The 19159-nt window shown below is 44.6% G+C and overlaps 1 protein-coding gene across 5 annotated transcripts; it reads left to right on the top strand.

The window, feature by feature from the left end:
• The first annotated feature begins 419 nt into the window (after positions 1-419).
• Positions 420-19127, top strand: LOC135556324 (SLAIN motif-containing protein 2-like). 5 transcript variants are annotated; one of them, XM_064989428.1, is made up of 9 exons: positions 420-1337; positions 4461-4603; positions 10211-10384; positions 10483-10668; positions 11392-11748; positions 11938-12087; positions 15551-15589; positions 16084-16297; positions 16420-19127. In XM_064989428.1, exons 1-9 carry the CDS (start codon positions 850-852, stop codon positions 16478-16480), a joined length of 1812 nt encoding a protein of 603 aa, XP_064845500.1. In that variant the 5' UTR covers positions 420-849; the 3' UTR covers positions 16481-19127. The 5 variants fall into 5 exon arrangements, with proteins under 5 accessions (XP_064845500.1, XP_064845499.1, XP_064845497.1 ...); XM_064989427.1 differs by lacking the exon at positions 15551-15589 and adding an exon at positions 13254-13385; XM_064989425.1 differs by lacking the exon at positions 15551-15589 and adding an exon at positions 13251-13385.
• Positions 19128-19159: the final 32 nt, after the last annotated feature.

Raw genomic sequence — 19159 nt, 5'->3', positions numbered from 1 at the left:
TTTGTATTTTCAATCTTCTGACGCACTCGACATAAACACTTGCACAATATGTAGACAATAGGCGAGTGTATATACCGACCGGGGCTCTGAAAAGTCAGATACATAATCATTTCCTGTGGATATTTGTTTTCAAATTTCGACCCGAAAGAGGACCAACCTCACAGACAAAGATTGTTCAAATGTAATTGTATTCAATATTCTGTCTTGCCTAATACACCAGACTGTAATATTAGCTTTCTGATGGTGTAAAACGTTTCCACGTTTTTTCAGTGCTTTATGTCAGACTGTACCACCAAAAAGCTGGTATCATAGAATGATTTAGGCAAGACCATGTCTAACGTAAGTTGGGGATAGGTGAAACAAACAAGTACATTCTAGGTCCGTGACAAGTAACATATGAGCAACAGTTAGCTCGTGTGATTGTTTTTATTGATAAACCACCATACTTTTCATTGTACTGTATATGAGCTCACATGATAATATTCAATGCATTGCAGACAGTAAGTACTGTGGGGTATAATCGATACTGTAAACGCGCGCTTGGTTACGTGCTCGTTACCTATGTTTCACGTGGTGACGTTCCTAGCCTTGCCTGTATGTCTTTCACAGTTGGCGACAGGGATAGTGAAATGTTTTCGACCCTACCCGTGTGTACGAATATTTGGAGAAGATGACGATAAGCCCAATAACTTATTTGAACACCAAAGTCTCTTCAGTATAAACGTGCTATTGCTTAGAGTGACTCACATATCGTGACCTCCAGCTGAGAAAGGATAAACCACACTGATACAGCCGCGGATTTTTGTGTGGTTGGTAGCGCTGACGTTAGCTAGCTAACGTTAGCTAGCTATGGAGGATATTAACTCAAACATCAACGCGGACTTGGAGGTGCGCAAGCTGCAGGACTTGGTAAAGAAACTCGAACAGCAAAACGAGCAGCTCCGTAGTCGGTCTACTCTATTGTCTTCGTCTGGAGCAGTGTCAGGAAACCATAGACCCCTTAGTGCTGGATATGACTCACCCCTGTCAGCCGCCTCGGCGGCGGGGCTGGTCGGCTTCCCTGGGGTGGGGTTCGGCGGAACGGGTGCCTATGGAGGGCTTTTGGAAAACTCCCGTTGTTTGAGCCCCAGACTGTCATATGATGGCATCAGTTTCAGGAGAGCATATGAGGGCGAGGGGGCATCGGCTGCCACCTCTTTCACTGGCATCAATTCGTACTTTACTGACGCAGGGGAAACACTGGGTTTTATGGATGAAGGGGAAACTTCAATCTTGGATGAAGTAGACATCCTCGATCTTGAAGACATGGATTGTCTGAACGAAGATGAAGACAGCTGGTGAGTGATACACCATCTGTAATTCAAGTAGCCTGAGGGATTTTCGAACAACGAGAACACAACAGTACGCCCTAATGCATTTAGCTAGTCAACCAGTGTTTCTATCATGCGCCCATATGTGACAGCTCCACAGCCGAGCGCAGCTGTTCCAGACATTATCTACGATGACAAACCCTTGGGGGAGGGAAATAATCCTCGATGAAATTGCGCTATAGGAATGCACAGCACGGCCATGTTCTCAATACAATAGCTTGCCACAGACAGAGGTCATCACACACCGCAGACGGATTGTCTGCCGTTCATTCTTGATGACTGAGGGGTGGTGGATGGAATTAAATCCGAATGGAAATTGGATCACGTGTGGGGACTGTCAAACCACCTGCACTTGTCACATTACATCCTGATCAATATTGTATCAGTAGAACTTGGCATTCATTGTTCTGTGGTTGCTGCTGTGCTTGGACTAATCACACCCCTTTACTATTAGGCCTTAGTCATAATGTTTGCATTTTAGTGGTCTTGTTTTCTCTGTCAAATGATGTACCATAAAAGCTAGTTGTTAGTTAATTAACAGTAGGTCTACAGTATTGTGCTTTCTGGATAAGGGAAGCACTGTTGGCATGGTGGCCATTTGCACTATTTTGGTGACAGCGGAAGGCTGTCAGGTGGGAAGGGAGAAGTGTGCACAGTGAAATTTAAAGTTGTTTACCAAACCAAAGGCTATGGGGAAACAGCCACAACCATGTTTACCTTCTTTGTTAGGAGGACTATCATTACTAATACACACCATCCACTAGTCTAGTATATGAAACGAGGTTGAGGGGAAATCATTGCCTACTAGGCCTATATGATTATGACAATGTTATAGTACTTGAATTGTTGTAATAGCCAGGCCCAGCCACAGTTTTTAGCCACGCCACACTGAATCTCGGGATCATGTATTGTTTGCTGTGCACTGACTGAGCATTTGTGGTTTATAGGGTTAGGTCGCTTACACAGATGAACTTTTAGAAGTATAGCCTAATCCTTGAAACTGGAGCTGTTTAATTGGATTTGTGAGGCAGAACAAATCTCACTGCTGATCCCAACCTGAGGAAATCCCTGAAACAGTTGTAGAGAGTGATGAGACCTCACTGTCGAGCTGATGTGAAATAAGCCCTGTTTATAAATGAGATGTTGTAGTTTTGTTTAGTAGAGCAGTAGGAATCATTAGCCTATAATGAGGAAGCTGGGTCAGTGTTAATTTCTCTCCCCCTCTCATTCTCTGAAAGATAGGCCCTTGTCTGCCATGGTGCGGTTCGTAGGATAGGGTTTTTATTGGCATATTATGGGCCTCTTGAGGGTAACTTAATGGTAATGGCTTGTGCTTTAGGTCAAGGCCCAGGTTGGAGGCAGCCAGCTATAGAAAGGAGGTACAGTAACTAATTATGGCCAGACTGTCAGGTTAGTAATACTGCATGGGCTTTGGCAGCCCCTGGTCATTTAATCAGATGAAATGAGCCTTTCCCTAGCCTGACTCAGGGCAGGCAAACTCACACACTATATGAATGTATTAGATACAGAAACATCTTCGACTACTCTTCAATATTTGGAAGAGAGGCTAGAGGAAGCATGACTGGGAAGTTTACTGTGGACTATTAGTACCAGTTCCTTGTTGCCCCTCTCACCCAATCCCCACACACTCCACCGGTGGTCTCTCTGCCCTCTGGCTGGTGATACACACAGGATTACCCATAGTACTACTGATTGATGGCTTGCCAGTCCTGGTCATAGATTCCCATAATCCCTGAATTAGCATCAGACTGAATTTGCAGGGCCGTCTGGTCCTGCAGCTATTTGACGACAGCACAGCACCATCCTGCTGTTAAGCTTTTCATTCTAAAATACAGTTAGGAGGATCCAGCCAGACACATGTTTACAGGATAATTAGGCTAAGCTATATGTAAAACCATAGAAATATGGATGTGACACAGCTTTATGCCTAATGCTAGAGTGATAGGTCTACAAGTGCTGTTGAATTTGATTCTTTAAATGTTATGGATTACAGTCAGATTCTCCATGTGGCATACTTTTAGAATGCCCATAATGTATTGAATCTAGGCCTACATGTTTCTGTTTACTCGTAGGCCTTAGTGTTATTGTTGTTTAGTTGAGGACTCTCATGTGGGAGATTTTCTCTGTCGCTGAGACAAAGCTGACTCAGATTCCTCTTCCTGGTACAGATTCTTTCTCTCTCTCGGTATAAAGCAGGCTTAAGTATCAGCCTTAGCAGCTGTGATGAGATGTGGCCCTAAGCAGGTTATAACACTCACCGAAACTACATCACCCCTCATCACATCTATTTCCACTGATTATCATCAGGTCTCTTACCTTATTGATTGTTGTCATCATTATCCCAGCCAGCCTCAGCCTGCCTTGCCTGGTTAGCGATTTGTCCACTGGACAGCATTATATTCATGAAGGAGGGCTGTAGAAGTCGTGAAGAGGGCACGACAACGCCTATTCCCGTTCAGGAAACTGAAAAGATTTGGCATGGGTCCTCAGATCCTCAAAAGGTTCTACAGCTGCACCGCCGAGAGCATCCTGACTAGAGGTCGACTGATTATGATTTTTCAACACCGATACAGATTATCGGAGGACCAAAAAAGACGATACCGATTGAATTTTAACAGTTTTGGAAACTTTAGAGTGTTTTCTATCCTAATCTGTCAATTATATGCATATTCTAGTATCTGTTCCTGAGAAATAGGCCGTTTACTTTGGGAACGTTATTTTTCCAAACATAAAAATAGTGCCCCCTAGCTTCAAGAGGTTATTAACTGCATTGTTGGTTAAGGGCTTGTAAGTAAGCATTTCACTGTAAGGTCTACACCTGTTGTATTCAGTGAACGTGACAAATAAAATGTTATTTTACATTATTTGTTCACCTTGCAAATGGGGCATGAATGAGCAAATGTTAGCTAATGCATTTCCAGCTACAGTGAAGACCAACAGCAAGCAAACTTTTTTTCCTCAATAAACAAAACACAGGAACAAAGTTTCAAGCACTACTTTTAAACGTGTATTTTTGTGTGCCATGTCCATTGATGTGTGTGTGTGTTAATGTGTGTTGTGTTCGTCCAGGCTGTATGAGGCGAAGCTGAACAGCCCTTGGCAGAAAGCATTGAGTCCCATCGTGTGGTGTCGCCAGGCTCTGGACAACCCCAGTCCTGACATGGAGTCAGCCAAGCGCTCCCTCATCCACAGACTGGACCTCACCATGTCAGGTACTGTCACCTCGCTCCTCTCCATTCTCCTCCTCCTCCTGTTTCTTGTCTTCTCTCGCTTCTCCCCTCGCTTCTCCCAGCTTTGCTCCAAACAAGCGTGCACACATCTAGGACATATTTATTCTTTTGTTTGGTAGTAGGAACTATGATGTATGAGTGTATGTATTACATTATCATGGCCAGTGTGCCTGTGAATTCTATCTATGTCCCTCTGCGTATTATGACAGCTAAATATAGACAATCAGGACAGCAAGGCTAAAGTGAGACCAGTTCCATTTTTACAGAGGTATGCTCATATGACGCACATATCGTCTCCAGCAACAGTTTGTTGAAGGTCGCTATCCCTAAACCGGCGGGTGCTCCGTAACGGTGAATGATCACATTGGGGGTGTTACGCAACACCCAGTCAAAGACTTCCTGGGCAGGCAGACAGCACCCGCAGGACCATGGGGTTCCTGTCCTGACATGGAGTCAACAGCTGACCTGTTCCCCTCACATCCCTTTCCTGCGAGTGCCCTTTGGAGTTATGTATCACACTGAAGTTCAACTCCGACTGTTCATAGACCACAACAGGCTCTGAGGCTCCGGTGGGTGTTACTTGGGTGGTGGGTGGTGTTGAAATCCTCGTAAGGAGAGAATAATGTTACCCATTCATTTGGACATCTAATGCTTCAAATCACTGCCCCCCCCCCCCTCCACCTCACTCCAAGGGCATAGGGAGGTTCTAAAGATCAATCAGCTGGTTGCTTTTTGCACTGCTTATTATCAGCAGCAGGTCAATAAATTATTTAGGTATGTGTGAACAAGCAGAAAACAGCAATGCAGGCTATAAAGCTCTTGTACAATATGCAGGTAACAAAAGGTTAAAAGACTCACCTGCTGACTGGCTTCTAACTGCCTATACCTGAGGGGAGGAGAGGTAGGCATTTGTCAGACAGCTTCAAACAGGCCTAAATCACTGCTTTTCGACCGCAGGACGAGCAGAGCGGGCCTAGGCGTGTCCTATGCATCTACTAAGAGTCTTGTGTGGCTGTACTGTATGTGGGCTCCTCAGTGACACACCCTCTCGGGAGTGTGAAAATCTGTTGCCATGGCATTGTGTGAGGACTGTTTCCATGGGTGAAGGAATTTCACAAAGCAGGGCATCGCGTCTGGCTCATGACTAACGTAATACACAGTTTGACAGTACATTTGTACCACATCATAGGATTATGTTCAATGCTTTGGAATGCTTATGGAAGACCCTTTCAGAGGGCTTAGCCTTCAATGTCCATGAGAAACTCCCAAAATGTTGGAAGGAAGGCCCAGGGCGATTGCTTGCATACTGAAATGTGTGTGTGTGTGTACTTTTGTTTTAGCTTGTCCATGGTAACCAAGCTTGTGTCTTTAGACTCCCTGCGAAATGTAAGCAATGAGATCCCTTAAATGGCATGCCCCAGTTACATAACAAACTGGAAGCAGGGACAAATAGTTTTTTTTCTTTTTTAGCATAGTCGAGTTAAATAAATGTATTAGACACTATCTAGTTTCATTAGTGATATGTTATCAAACGTTTAGAAATTCAGAAATGTATTATGGGCATTGTCATGACTTTATAACCCTGAAAGCGTAGCAGGAAGTAAAGAATGGCCCGGGCCGGGGACTCTCCTGACAGTACCAGTCCTGTAATGCTGGGCTAGATTCAGATTGGAGCCTTCTGAACAGTGCTTGGACAAACGTCCACAGATTCCACCCACACAGTTCTTCTCTACAGCAGAAAGTACCTATTCCCAAGCTGATAGGCCAGCTATCTAGCCATGCTCACCCTAACATGTAGCTACTGTTTCCATACTTAAGCTATAATGGACTGGATATTTCTGTCTTCTCTAAGTCATGCTCTTTCACTTGTTCATCTCTCCCCTCATTTTCTTTCGCTCCCTGAGCCACACAATAAAAGCTTCTGTTGCCCTCTCCTCATGTGAAATGCTCCTAGCTAGCTGGCCCAGTCCATCTCAAGAACCCTTTTTCACTTTAAGGAGCGTTCAATGACTGGTATTGTTTGACTTTTCTCTGTCCATCTGAGCTGTTTAATCGGACCTGGCAATCTCTGGGTTTGCTTGTCCTGTCTGTCACTGATGCCATGCTGTCTAGGCTAATTCCAGGGGAAACTGAAGGTCCTCCAGCCAAACCATCAGCTGAGAAATATATTTTATTACAGCTAGTATCTTGGCTACAAATGAATGGAAATAGTGGTTTTGCTCCTGATTATCTTATCTGGTCCCTGGATGGGAGACCAGATGCAACTGGAAGTGGTGTTGGGGAGCCAGTTGGAGGCACTCCTTCTTCTGGACCCCAAAAAATATCCCAATACCCCAGGGCAGTGATTGGGGACATTGCCCTATGTAAGGTCCCGTCTATCGGATCGGGCGTTAAACAGGTGACCTGACTCTATGGTCACTAAAGATCCCATGGCGCTTATCGTAAGAGTAGGCGTGTCCTAGGTTGTCCACCTAATCATCCCCAGCTTCCAATTGGCTCATTCATCCCCTTTCCTCTCCCCTGTAACTATTCCCCAGGTCATTGATGTAACTGAGAATGTGATCTCAGTCAACTTACCTGGTAAAATAAGGGTTAAATAAACTTCATAGTGTTATGGAATGGTTTTAGCATGGAGGGAGAAAGTGTTAAATGTTGAGTAAGTAAGATAATTTATATTGCATGCATTTACCTATCTATTTTTTTTAGATTTCTAGGTGTTTTAAAAATATTTTTAGCATGGTTTGTTTTAGGACACAGTATTTTAGGACGACACTATTTTAGTTGGTCCCTGTGCTGCAAATCCCTGCTGAGACCTAGCCAGCATCACACTGACTATAGGCTGTCTCCAATCTCCTCCTCCTGATTTACTGTAGAGCTAAGCTGCTCCATCTGACCACCTCCTAGCCCTTAAATCATTCACCCCTAGCCTGGCACCAAAGGATACATGGGGGAACATCACTGAATGCACCCTCTGAAACGCTGTCCTTTCCTTGTGGTTTGTAAGTCCACAACTGCAGTAATCTCTCTATTAGGAGCACCTGATAGATGTCCACTTTAGGGGTCACACACTCCGCTATGTCTGTCTCCAGAGGTCAGAGGTTGACCCCCACGATGTGTTGCGAGGGCTTGTGTTCGGCGTCACGGCGGACACATGGAGGTGCCACTCCGAGGCAGGTAACCTCCCTCCTTTAACTCACTGTGTTTGATCCCTCTCAGCTGTCTCTGTGTGCGAGAACCTATATCCTGTATGTAGGCCTATAGGTATAATGTCGATCATACCACAACACAACTGTTGTACATATCTGACCTATAAAGAGCGCTCTCTCAGCACTGGGAGTCTGGACAGAATCTGTCCTACAGACGCCTCTGTCTCTTGACGTCCTGGTTTTAGATAAGCCCGTGCTAATCTCAGTGTCTGACCTGTCTGGGAATCCACAGAGGACAAAGTGATCGAGAGGCGTGTACGTCTGTGGTCGAGTGCTTGTGTCCCTGGTTAAGACTTAAGCATGCAGGTGGTACTGTGGTAGTGTCATGTTGTTGTGATCCTAGTATTCCTCAATGGCTGATCTCTGAAGGAAGTGAGTGAGTGAGTTGAGTGGACATGTTATTTCCTAAATAATGCGGTAGGGCCGAGTGCAGAGCATCAGAAGATGAGGAAAGGATGGAAGAAAGGAGAGCGAGTTGATAATAAAAGGCTTCTTTCCAGTCATCATCCAGCTGTGTAAACACATGGAGGGAGGGAGGGTGATGAGCAAACAAGTGGCCCTGGAGATTGGAGTGCATGCAGCATTGCGGGCAGAGCTGTCCCTAGTGGGACTGCAGTATAGCAGTCAACACTGATGGCCATTGGCCAGTGAGTCGTATCCCTGTCAGAGCAGCCAGGTCTGGTCTAATGGCTGAGCTGAGGCAGGCTCCATGGTTAGTCTGCCTACCTGGGACTAACTGACTGACTGGCAGGCTGTATGGAATCTCTGTGGATAGCTGGGTATCACAGTGCTGCATTGTGCCGCTCTGACTGTACTACTGAGTGAATGGGCCGTATTGTTAACTCTTTCTTCAGTCCATGATAAAGACGCCTACGACTGCCATACCATTTAAGTGACTCTAGAGTGTGCACCAGTTCCAACACACTAGAGAGGAGACTCTGGGAGACGGTGTGTGTCTGTGTGCACATTAGTGTTTGTGTCAATGGTTGGTATAATGCAGCATGTGTATGTCAGCTGGCTCACATTGAGTACGCTTGCATTCCCAATAACAATTCGATATTCATCTGATTATGTCAGTAGGCTGATTATGCAATAGTCATGTAAACACCATACTTATCTTAATCGGCGTAAGGTCAAAATCCAAGTAAGCATACGCCGATTAAAAGGCCTGGTTTTCTGAGCAATCTTTTGAATTTATAGGACATTAACACCTTAAATGGGTGTTCCAGCAGTATATTTGATCTGCCCATCTGATAGCATCAGCCGCGTGAGCCTCCATCTTTAGGGCGAGTGGAGTGAGTTCGGATCAACTGAATGTATACGTTTTAGAAGAAGTTTTCACATGTCTGAACTCCGAATCAAATCTAAGATGTTCACTGTGGTAGAACGTTTATTTTGAGTGGCGATTTTCTGCATTGTTATCAAAGTGCCGTCAGGTAGCCTGATTTCAGATGTGTCCACGTAAACAGGATTATTAGGGAAATCGTTATTTTGGCAAAGTATGTAAATGTTTTAATCAAACTATTATATTAATCGGACTATTCACACTAATCGCATTGTGTGCATTTAACCGCACTCACTGTGATTTAAACTACTCCCTCGAAGGGGGCAACCTGTAATGCCTGCAATGATTTCCCATGTAAGATATTATCTCAGTGATTTCATTGGTCATTACGATTTAGATTGCTGGCTGTACAACAATCCTTTATGTGATGTAGTTATAGGCTATCAAATCACAGTTTTTTTGGGAAGCGTACACAGATTTGAAGATGTTATCGCAGGTGCAGCGAAATGCTCATGTTTCTAGCTCCAACAGTGCAGTAATACCTAGCAATACAAAACAATACACACACAATCCAACAAGTTAAAAGAAATAAAGAAATATCAGAACTAGCAATGTCAGAGTCCAAGAAAAGGTGTGTACAGTAGTAGTTAAATAGTATGAGCCATGACTAGAATACAGTATAGACATATAAAGTGGGAAAACAGTATGTAAACATTATTAAAGTGACCAGTGTTCAATGACTATGTACATAAGGAAGCAGTTTCTAAGGTTCAGGGCAGGGTACTGGACTGACAAACAGCTTCTTTCGGTCCAAGCTTTGATGCACCTGTACTGTCTCCTCCTTCCATATGGTAGCAGGGTGAACAGGGTGTGGCTCGGTTGGCTGAGGTCCTTGATGATCTTCTTGGCCTTCTTGTGACACCGGGTGCTGTAAATGTCCTAGAGGGCAGGCAGCGTTCGGCTGACCGCACCACCCTCTGGAGAGCTCTCAATGGTGCATCTGTAGAAGTTTGTAAGCTGAATTTCTTCACCCACTGTCTGGGTAAAGGGACCATATCAGCACAGCATGTTCATAGCAATTCTCTTCATTCTCCACAGCAAACAAGCGGAGGAGCCTGTATGGAAGTCCCTATAGTCCCCAGGTGAACTACGGAAGCCCATACAGCACAAACACAGTGAACAGCCCCTACAGCAGCGGCTTCAACTCCCCTTCCTCCACCCCCAGCAGGGTGCCCATCGTCAGACAGCAGCTGATGCCCCCTCTCCACCAGGGTACTGTACACAGGCTTTATATGCCGGTCTTTAACTCTCTCCTCTATCCCTTTATGTTCATTAAGTATGAATAATATAAATGTGTGTGTGTGTCCCAGCAGCTCAGCAGCAGCGTGGTGGCTCAGTAGAGAGAGAGAGGAATGCCCCACCGGTCAGCCCTCAGTCTTCAATAGACAGTGAGCTGAGCACCTCGGAGATGGACGAGGATTCTGTGGGATCCTCCACCACGTACAAACTCAACGACGTCACTGATGTACAGATCCTGGCTCGCATGCAGGAGGAGAGTACGTACCATCTTCTCTCAATCAACTCTCTGTCCGTTTGTCCACTATTACCAGTTCAATTAGGAGAAACGACAGGGATTATTTTAACGACCAAAAACACGATATTTCTACCATTTTTAGATTTGTGGCATAGAGAAAGCTATAAACAATACTCTGAGTAAAAGAGAATGTTTTAGGATTTTTACCCTCCAGATAGTAATCCCAAAAGGTCTTAATGATGAAATGCCCATGCATGTTATGTTGTAAATGTGAACCTGAACTAATGCCTTGTCATTAATCGCTTCAGCCTACCTGCACTGTACCCAATGATTTATGAAAACCGACTTGATAGGTCAATGTCCTCATTGTGGGGCTTCAGAAGTGTTTAATAAAGTTTTATGTACACACCTTGTTCTATTTGGTAACACGTGTTTATTTGTCCTTGACTCCAACCCCATTCGATGCACGGAACGGATGGGGGTGGAGCAATGTCTACGTAATTGTGCAAAATTAAAAAACACTCACAAAGGCTCTGACAGGAGGCCTGGCGGCCGATGAGTGAAGCATTATAAAGAACAGTGATAGCAAGAGCAGCGTGCGGTTTTCTCTCGTCTCTCATATTCCACAATATTACTACAAACCCTTTACTCACCTGTCAGATGCTGAGTGTTTCTACTGACTTTCTTTGTACAGGCTGTACTAGCGCTATATGTTCTGAACGTGTCCCTCTGTGTGTGTTTCCAGGTCTTCGGCAGGACTATGCTGCCACAGCTTCCAGGCGTAGCTCTGGTTCGTCCTGCCACTCTTTGAGACGCAGCACCTTCAGTGACCAGGAGCTGGATGCCCAGAGTCTAGAGGACGATGAGGAGGCTGTACACCCCGCCTTCCACCTCCCCTCGAACCGCTTCTCCCACTCCCCCAGACACTCCCCACGCGCCTCCCCCAGGAACTCCCCCCGCTCCCGCTCCCCAGCACGCTCCCTGGAGTACAACCACAGCCGGGGCTCCCCGCAGCCAATCATCAGCCGGCTGCAGGCGCCACGTCACTCCCTGCAGGGCCACGCCCCCCAAGACCTGCAGACCAACGTGGTGAAGAACGAAGGTAAGGGGGGATTGAGTGACTAGACTAGAGAGGGGAAATGGTTTTGTGTTGGGGCTAGGTCATTGTTATGTGAAAGACAAACTATATGGATTCATATGGTCTATCCTTTCTGATTCAAATGAGGACCGCTGTGTACGGTATCTGGTCAGTCCTGTTTTAGGTTGTTTTCCTCTGCTGTGGTGTTTGTAGAGAAGCTGGGGCGTAGTCTTCCTAACCTGACCCGTTCCAACGTGGCCCAGCAGGGCCCAGAGCCCGTCAAGAACAGCAGGAGCTGTGAGTCCAACCTGCAAGTGCCAAACGGAAGCTCACCGAGACACCAGGCAGTCATTCAGTCTGCCAGTGAGTACTATGCACACACACACACACACACACACACACACAATATCCCTATCGCATGTTCACTCGGTAATCGCAGTCCGAGAAATGCTTTCATTTTCATATTTGGTCTTGTATACTGATAGTTGTTTCTGAAGCATATTTAACTGCAGCAGTGTAATGACAGGAGTAGTGTTTCGTGCTCCGCCTTATTAAACCTCTTGCTTTTTAGTGTCTTGGCTTTGATGGTTTGGGGATCTCTCTGTTTGATCGTTTTAATAATTTCTCCTTCCGTGCACTCTTCTCCTTTTTACTTAAATCAATTAGAATCATTGTGAGGATTTATATTTAGAATGTAGAGAGAACTGAATAAAACACTGAATGCTCTTTAGAAATATCCACCAACTGAATTGGAACTAGTGGCCATTTACTATAATCCTAGAATGAGACAAAAAAAACCCACAGTGAATCAGTGATGGTAGTGTTGTATTTTAATCCATATAACTCATCCCCACTCAGACACTTGAAGGAGAAATGGCTGCTGGACAAATAACATGTGTAATCTGTATCAGTTCATCTGTTCAACAGTTTTTTATATACACTGATAATGAACTATGTGTAAGTGAAGCGGGCATGCCTGAGCTTGAATAGGACCACTTTGTGAATGTCCGTAATGTTCTGTACTATCCTGTACTGTGTCACTGTTGTATGGTTTTGCTCTTGACACTCAGTCGTCTCCTGTACTTCGCTGGGCTTTTTCTGTCTGGTGGGCAGTATGACACCACTATCCCTGCCTCTCTATCTGACAGTAGAGCATGCCCTGCCTTTCACCCACCCCTCTCTTTCTACTGAGTCACTGGTAATGGTTTAGCCTAGTGTTAGCTCAGCTCTGGAAGTACTTTACCCCTGGCAGTCTCTCTCTCTCTCTCTTTCTGTCTCTGTGGACTGTGAATGTCTGGCTGCACTGCAGTGCCCCATAGCATTTCAGGCTGCTCTTTTACCTTTGGCTGGGAACGACTATAAGCCCGGCTTGGCTGACTCACAGTGGCCCCACTGGCTACCACAACCCCTCCTGGCTGCCTGGTTCAACCCTATCTCATGTCCTCTTCTCCCTGGTCCACTAACAGTACCAAAACAGAAAGGATTGACTCTGTTTCTCCCCAACTGTCATCTCCATTTTTCCCCAGTAGCCCAGCACTCCTCCACTCCACTCCACTCCCGGTACTCTACCCCCCCTCGCTCATCCCAAACAGGAACTCCCTCTCGATCCTTGCTGTCCCCGAAACCCAAACAGCACTTCCAAAGCCCTTCTTCCCTCCGAGGTAACAGCCTGCCAGTGCCTGGGATCATCTACGTGATGAGTAAAGAGTCCCCTATATACACACACATCCTGAGTAATACACACATGACCACGTTCTTTAACAAAAGCAAAGCTTTTTACCGTGACTGGTTGGCTGTGTGACGTTCCTGCATGCACTCGACCCAATACAAAGTGCCAGGAAATTTGGTACAGTTGTCTCCAGATTTGCAAGGCAAGTAATTGTTTTGTGGGTTGGTCACTTCGTCAGGTCCTGAACGTTTTTTTTTTTTGAGTGTCTCAATAGTGTTCTTGTAGGATGAACTCATGTCTCCCCCTAGTGGTGATGGTGAGAACCTGCTGAGAAACCCTGTGGCTCTTGAATGCCTTTGGGCTCTTAAACCTCAAATATGTTTCAGATTACGTTTAAAATAATCTCCGTTTCTGGTGGCACAGCTGATGTGGTTAGCCACATCGCAGTCATTCCTCTTTGGCGATGGTTGCTGATTGGTTGGATGACTAGATCAAGCGTAAGCTTCACATTTACACTGAACAAAAATATAAACACACCATGTAAAGTGTTGGTCCCATGTTTCATGATATAAAAGATCCCAGAAATGTTCCATTTCACACAAAAAGCTTATTTCTCTCCAATTTCGGTCACATATTTGTTTACATCCCTGTTAGTGAGCATTTCACCTTTGCCAAGATAATCAATCCACCTGACAGGTCTGGCATATCTAGAAGCTGATTAAACAGCATGATAATTACACATGTGCACCTTGTGCTGGGGACACTAAAAGGCCACTCTAAAATGTGCAGTTTTGTCACACAACACAATGCCACAGATGTCTCAAGTTTTGAGGGAGCGTACAATTGTCATTCTGACTGCAGGAATATCCACCAAAGCTGTTGCCATATAATTTAATATCCATAAGCCGCCTGTAACGTCGTTTTAGAGAATTTGGTAGTCCGTCCAACTGGCCTCACAACCACAGACCACATGTAACCACGCCAGGCCTGGACCTCCACATCCAGCTTCTTCGCCTGCGGGATCGTCTGAGACCAGCCACCCGGACAGCTGATGAAACTGTGGGTTTGCACAACCAAATAATTTCTGCGCAAACTGTCAGAAACTGTCTCAGGGAAGCCCTCACCAGGGTCTTGACCTGACTATGGTTTGGCATCGTAACCAACTTCAGTGGGCAAATGCTCACCTTCAATGCCCACTGGCACGCTGGAGAAGTGTGCTCTTCACGGATGAATCCTGGTTTCAAATGTACTGGGCAGATGGCAGACAGCGTGTATGGCATCGTGTGGGCGAGCGGTTTGCTGATGTCAACGTTGTGAACAGAGTGCCCCGGTGGCGGTGGGGTTATAGTATGGGCAGGCATAAGCTACGGACGACGAACACAATTGCATTTTATCGATGGAAATTTGAATGCACAGAGATACCGTGACGAGATCCTGAGGCCCATTGTCGTGCCATTCTTTCACCGCCATTACCTCATGTTTAAGCATGATAATGCACACCATTATCATGGATCTGTACATTATTCCTGGAAGCTGAAAATGTCCCAGTTCTTCCATGGCCTGCATACTCACCAGACATCTCACCCTTTGAGCATGTTTGGGATGCTCTGGATTGGCGTGTACAGGCGTGTACAACAGCATGTTCCAGTTCCCACCGATATCCAGCGACTACGCGCAGCCATTCAAGAGGCGTGGGACAACATTCCACAGGCCACAATCAACTCTATACCAAGGAGATGTGACGCGCTGTATGAGGCAAATGGTCACACTAGATACTGACTGGTTTTCTGATCCACGCCCCAACATTTTTTTAAAGGTATCTGTGACCAACATATGCATATCTGTTTTCCCAGTCATGTGTAATCCAGAGATTAGGGTTTAATTCATTTATTTAAATTGACTGATTTCCTTATATGAACTGTAACTCAGTAAAATCTTTGAAATCGTTGCATGTTGCGTTTTATATTTTGTCCAGTGTACTTGAAGTTGTCCATGGATTAGTTTACGTATAGACCTGTATTGGTAACTAGGTGGTCTGCTTTTTAGTATAGGGCTCGAAGAAACTTTTTAGTCCCAAGGTTCTTTTTCCATCCACAATCCTAAACTTTCTTCTGCTGTCCTGAATGAAGTCCAATCTCTCCTGTCTTCATCTTTTAGTCCATCTTTCCTGTTGCTTTGGAGAAGAAGGGGATTTCAGTGAGTATTCACTGATCGTGCTCCCTACTTTTTATATATTGTGATTGTGCTCTCATGATGTGATGTGTTAATGTTGTGGTATTATCTGTGCCCTTCCTGTCACTAGAGGGCATGTGTGCCTCATCCTACACATGAACAAGCATCATGGGAGTTTGTACAGTTTGTATAGACTTTATACAAGGCCTCGTTTTTCATTCGTCGTTTTATTTTTCTTGATTTTTACATGGTTATTGTGATTTTAATGCAAAATTCCATCACATTAGATTATTCGAAGATTGATTCTTAATGCATATTAGGTGGTGATCTCCATTTTCCTCATACACATTGTATTTGTATCATATGTGCCTCAGATCATTGTGGTGTTCATTGCTTGGAAGGCCACTGAGACCACAGACCTCTGTTGTGGGAATAATACTGTATCATCTGTAAGCCATCTCTTCATACTACAGTGTACTTTACTGACCTGTCTCCTCCTCTCTCTCCTGCCCCTCCAGTCCCTTCTCCCAGTAAGCTGCGAACCCCAGCCACCCCGTCTCCCCTGGCCCTGAGGCAGCCTGTAAAGGCCACGTCTACCCCTGGCTCTGGAGCCTCCACCCCCACACGCTCCCTGGGCCCAGCACGCAGCGGCCTGCCCCGGCCCAGTGCAGGAGGAGGAGGAGGAGGTGGCATCCCTGTGCCTCGCAGCAAACTGGCCCAGCCAGTACGCAGGTAGGTACACACATTACACAGAGCTTCAAAGCAAGTTTAGTTGGTTACAGGTGTATCAGACTTTCTTTTATTCTTGCGTACTGGCAGAACTAATCTGTTTCTCTGGCTCTTCTCTTGCCCAGGTCTTTACCTGCCCCTCGGACCTACAGTGGCGGAGAGAACTGGAGAGAGGGCTGCTACTGAGGCTGGCATGGCCAGCAGGGGGCACTGTTGCTCTCTCATCAGCACAAAGAGGCATACAAACATTACAATGCGGCACTTTATCAACCAAGATTACTTTTACCATGAATCAAGAAACTATATCAAATACACAAGTCACATTTTTCGTACTATCATGAGCAACATGATCTGAACAGCTGAAGCAACATGGTGTGTTTATCTGTGTGGAGAGGTTCTGAAGGGGCCAGGGGCCGTGCTATTCCGGTTACTTAGGACGTTCCTACTAGTGGCCCGCAACTGCTAATAACCCATCCGGAACCGCCCGACAATGTGAAAATCTGAGGTCCGCACCCAACCCCTACCCGCTAATATAGAAAATGCGCTGTATACCACATTCGAAACCAGCTAAACTATTTTTTGACAGGGGGTGCAGGATTTGTGCAAAATTTAGATATGTTACTGCATATAATTTCTAACATTTTAGTAGGCTATTTGTTATTTAACTTGTCTATAATTAGATACATGCAGCTTCCCTTCTTTCATTATATGTAGCCCTAGAAGACCAAGTAAATCCATTAATCAGTAGAATGAACGCTTCAATCTAGTTGACATCGGTAGTTTTCTGTCATCTGTTTATTTTGCGGATGTAAGACTTTTAGGGACCGGGCAATAACAAAAAATATAAACAGGAACGATTTTCTGTGCAACATTTTCTAAGGATATTTGTAAGGAAATCGAACGCTGTGAAAAAGAACAAAATGATTTCTCCACTCCTGTTCCTGAGTCAAAATGTTGCCTACATTTGGTGTATAATTTTACTTCAGGAAATGCTTAATTCTGCCGGAGTTAATATTAAGGCTATGTGGGAGGTTGTGATTGTCAAATTTGTGTAGCGCCTCAATCATGCATAACATAAACATAGGTTTAGGGTAGGGATGTCCCAAGGGTCCTGTATAGCACTAACCAAGGGGCCAGGCAGGGCTGGCATGCGGAAGGGGCCAGGCAGGGCTTGCATGCGGAAGCCCAGAGATGCCAAAGAAACCAGCCAAGCTCCAGCATCACGTCGCCTCCAGAGGGCACTGTCACATGCCTCGGGGTGTCTGTTCAGCCATCAGTCAATCACACAATGCTTTTCTCCATCTCTCCCTTACTCCTTCCCTCGTCTCTTATCTTTTCACCTCCCTCAGGTTGAAATGTTTCTACACATTTCTCTTTTTGCAGTCTGTTCTTAACAGATGCCTTGGTTAGAGATCTCTATGATGATGCTGTGCAGGTGAAGTGTTCCCTTAATGTTAAAGAAATGTTGTGAATGTTTTACGAAGTGAACTCACCTCTGTATGGTTGTGTTGTCAAATCATAGTTTTTGTCCACTTGTGAAACAACTAGAATGTATTAATGTTTGTTTGGGACATTATTTATTCAAATAATTATTTAAAGAGTTCCTTTTCCAAATATACATTTTCAGCATTCGTTTTCTATTGATTTGAGTAATTTGTAAAAAATGAACATTTTGAACCTCAACTGCAAAGCTTATTCTCCAAAGTCTTTTTAGATGGTTTAATAACAGGACATTTGTGTTTTTATGTTGAACACACAGGTGACTGGTAGAAACAGGCCAAAGCCCCATCTCTGATCTTAACCATAACTATCGCTTAACCTGGACTGACTATCACATATTTTCCAGAGCTGGGTAGACAGTAGTCATGTCAAACTGGGCCAATCACTGGTAGCCATCACAGTCTCACTCCAAATCTACTTCTGGATTGGTTGGTTAGCTCCATCTGCTCTCCCACATTGGTTTAATGTGCAGTTACAATATCTACTGTATAGTCAGACATGCTCCCACTAAAATATGTAGAATTCCGCACTTGTAACCCTGAGATCTGAGCATGCTGAAAAGGCTTGATGTAGTTCATTTAAAACCTGCAACAATATTGTGTCAGTGTATGTTATGTCAAGACGGAGAGAATACATTATCATGACATCTTCAGTAAGATAATAATGGAAGTTGTATAAGTTTGTGGCCATTTGCCTCTTGTGCTTTAAAATGAATCAAAGAGGAGTGCCGAGATTCATAGGGATGGTATTGGTGTGCCAGAAATTATCAAACTAGTGCCTATTCATTTAAAGTTTCACTTTATTTTGAATGTGCTTTTATTTGTTCATTTATCATTATGTGCCAATAATGTCTTGGTTTGCCAATATAATTTGTGTCTTTGCATTTCTGCTTGATTTAGTTTGGGCTAATTTTGTTATTTTAATTGTATCATCAATGCATTTATGATTGCTTGTGTATAATATGCGCCTTGATATTTATAACAAATGACTCTCATTCTGTAAATGAAACTATTTAAGAGAGGTGCCTCTGTATGTCAAGGTTTGGATTTAGTGGAAAACTTGGCTAGTGTTGCAAAAAATACATGCCACACCATTTTGGGATAGTTTTTGTTAATTCACCTTTTTATATTCACCAACATGACATTCGGGGTTGGATTCAATTCGTATTGCATAAGTATCGCGGAAGATACATGTTGAAATTTAAAGGCAATGTTTCCGCGTCCACAGAGACTACATTCACGCTGCCTATGTCGAATGTTCTGCGATACGGATTGAATCCAGACCTCAGATTCCCTGTATAAACTCACATTTCAATTTTAAAAAGTTGAGAAACTGTTGTCTACTGTGTCATGAATGGGTCAATTT

Source organism: Oncorhynchus masou, chromosome 15, assembly GCF_036934945.1.
Source record: "Oncorhynchus masou masou isolate Uvic2021 chromosome 15, UVic_Omas_1.1, whole genome shotgun sequence".
Lineage (NCBI taxonomy): Eukaryota > Metazoa > Chordata > Actinopteri > Salmoniformes > Salmonidae > Oncorhynchus > Oncorhynchus masou.
Note: the sequence above shows the minus strand (reverse complement) of the source record. Positions and strands in the feature narration are given on the sequence as shown.

Coding starts and splice junctions, on each gene's coding strand:
- LOC135556324 (XM_064989425.1), top strand. CDS start 850: ATGGAGGATATTAACTCAAACATCAACGCGGACTTGGAGGTGCGCAAG. Junction 1,338..4,460: donor AACGAAGATGAAGACAGCTG/GTGAGTGATACA, acceptor GTGTTCGTCCAG/GCTGTATGAGGCGAAGCTGA. Junction 12,088..13,250: donor GGCAGTCATTCAGTCTGCCA/GTGAGTACTATG, acceptor ATTTTTCCCCAG/TAGCCCAGCACTCCTCCACT.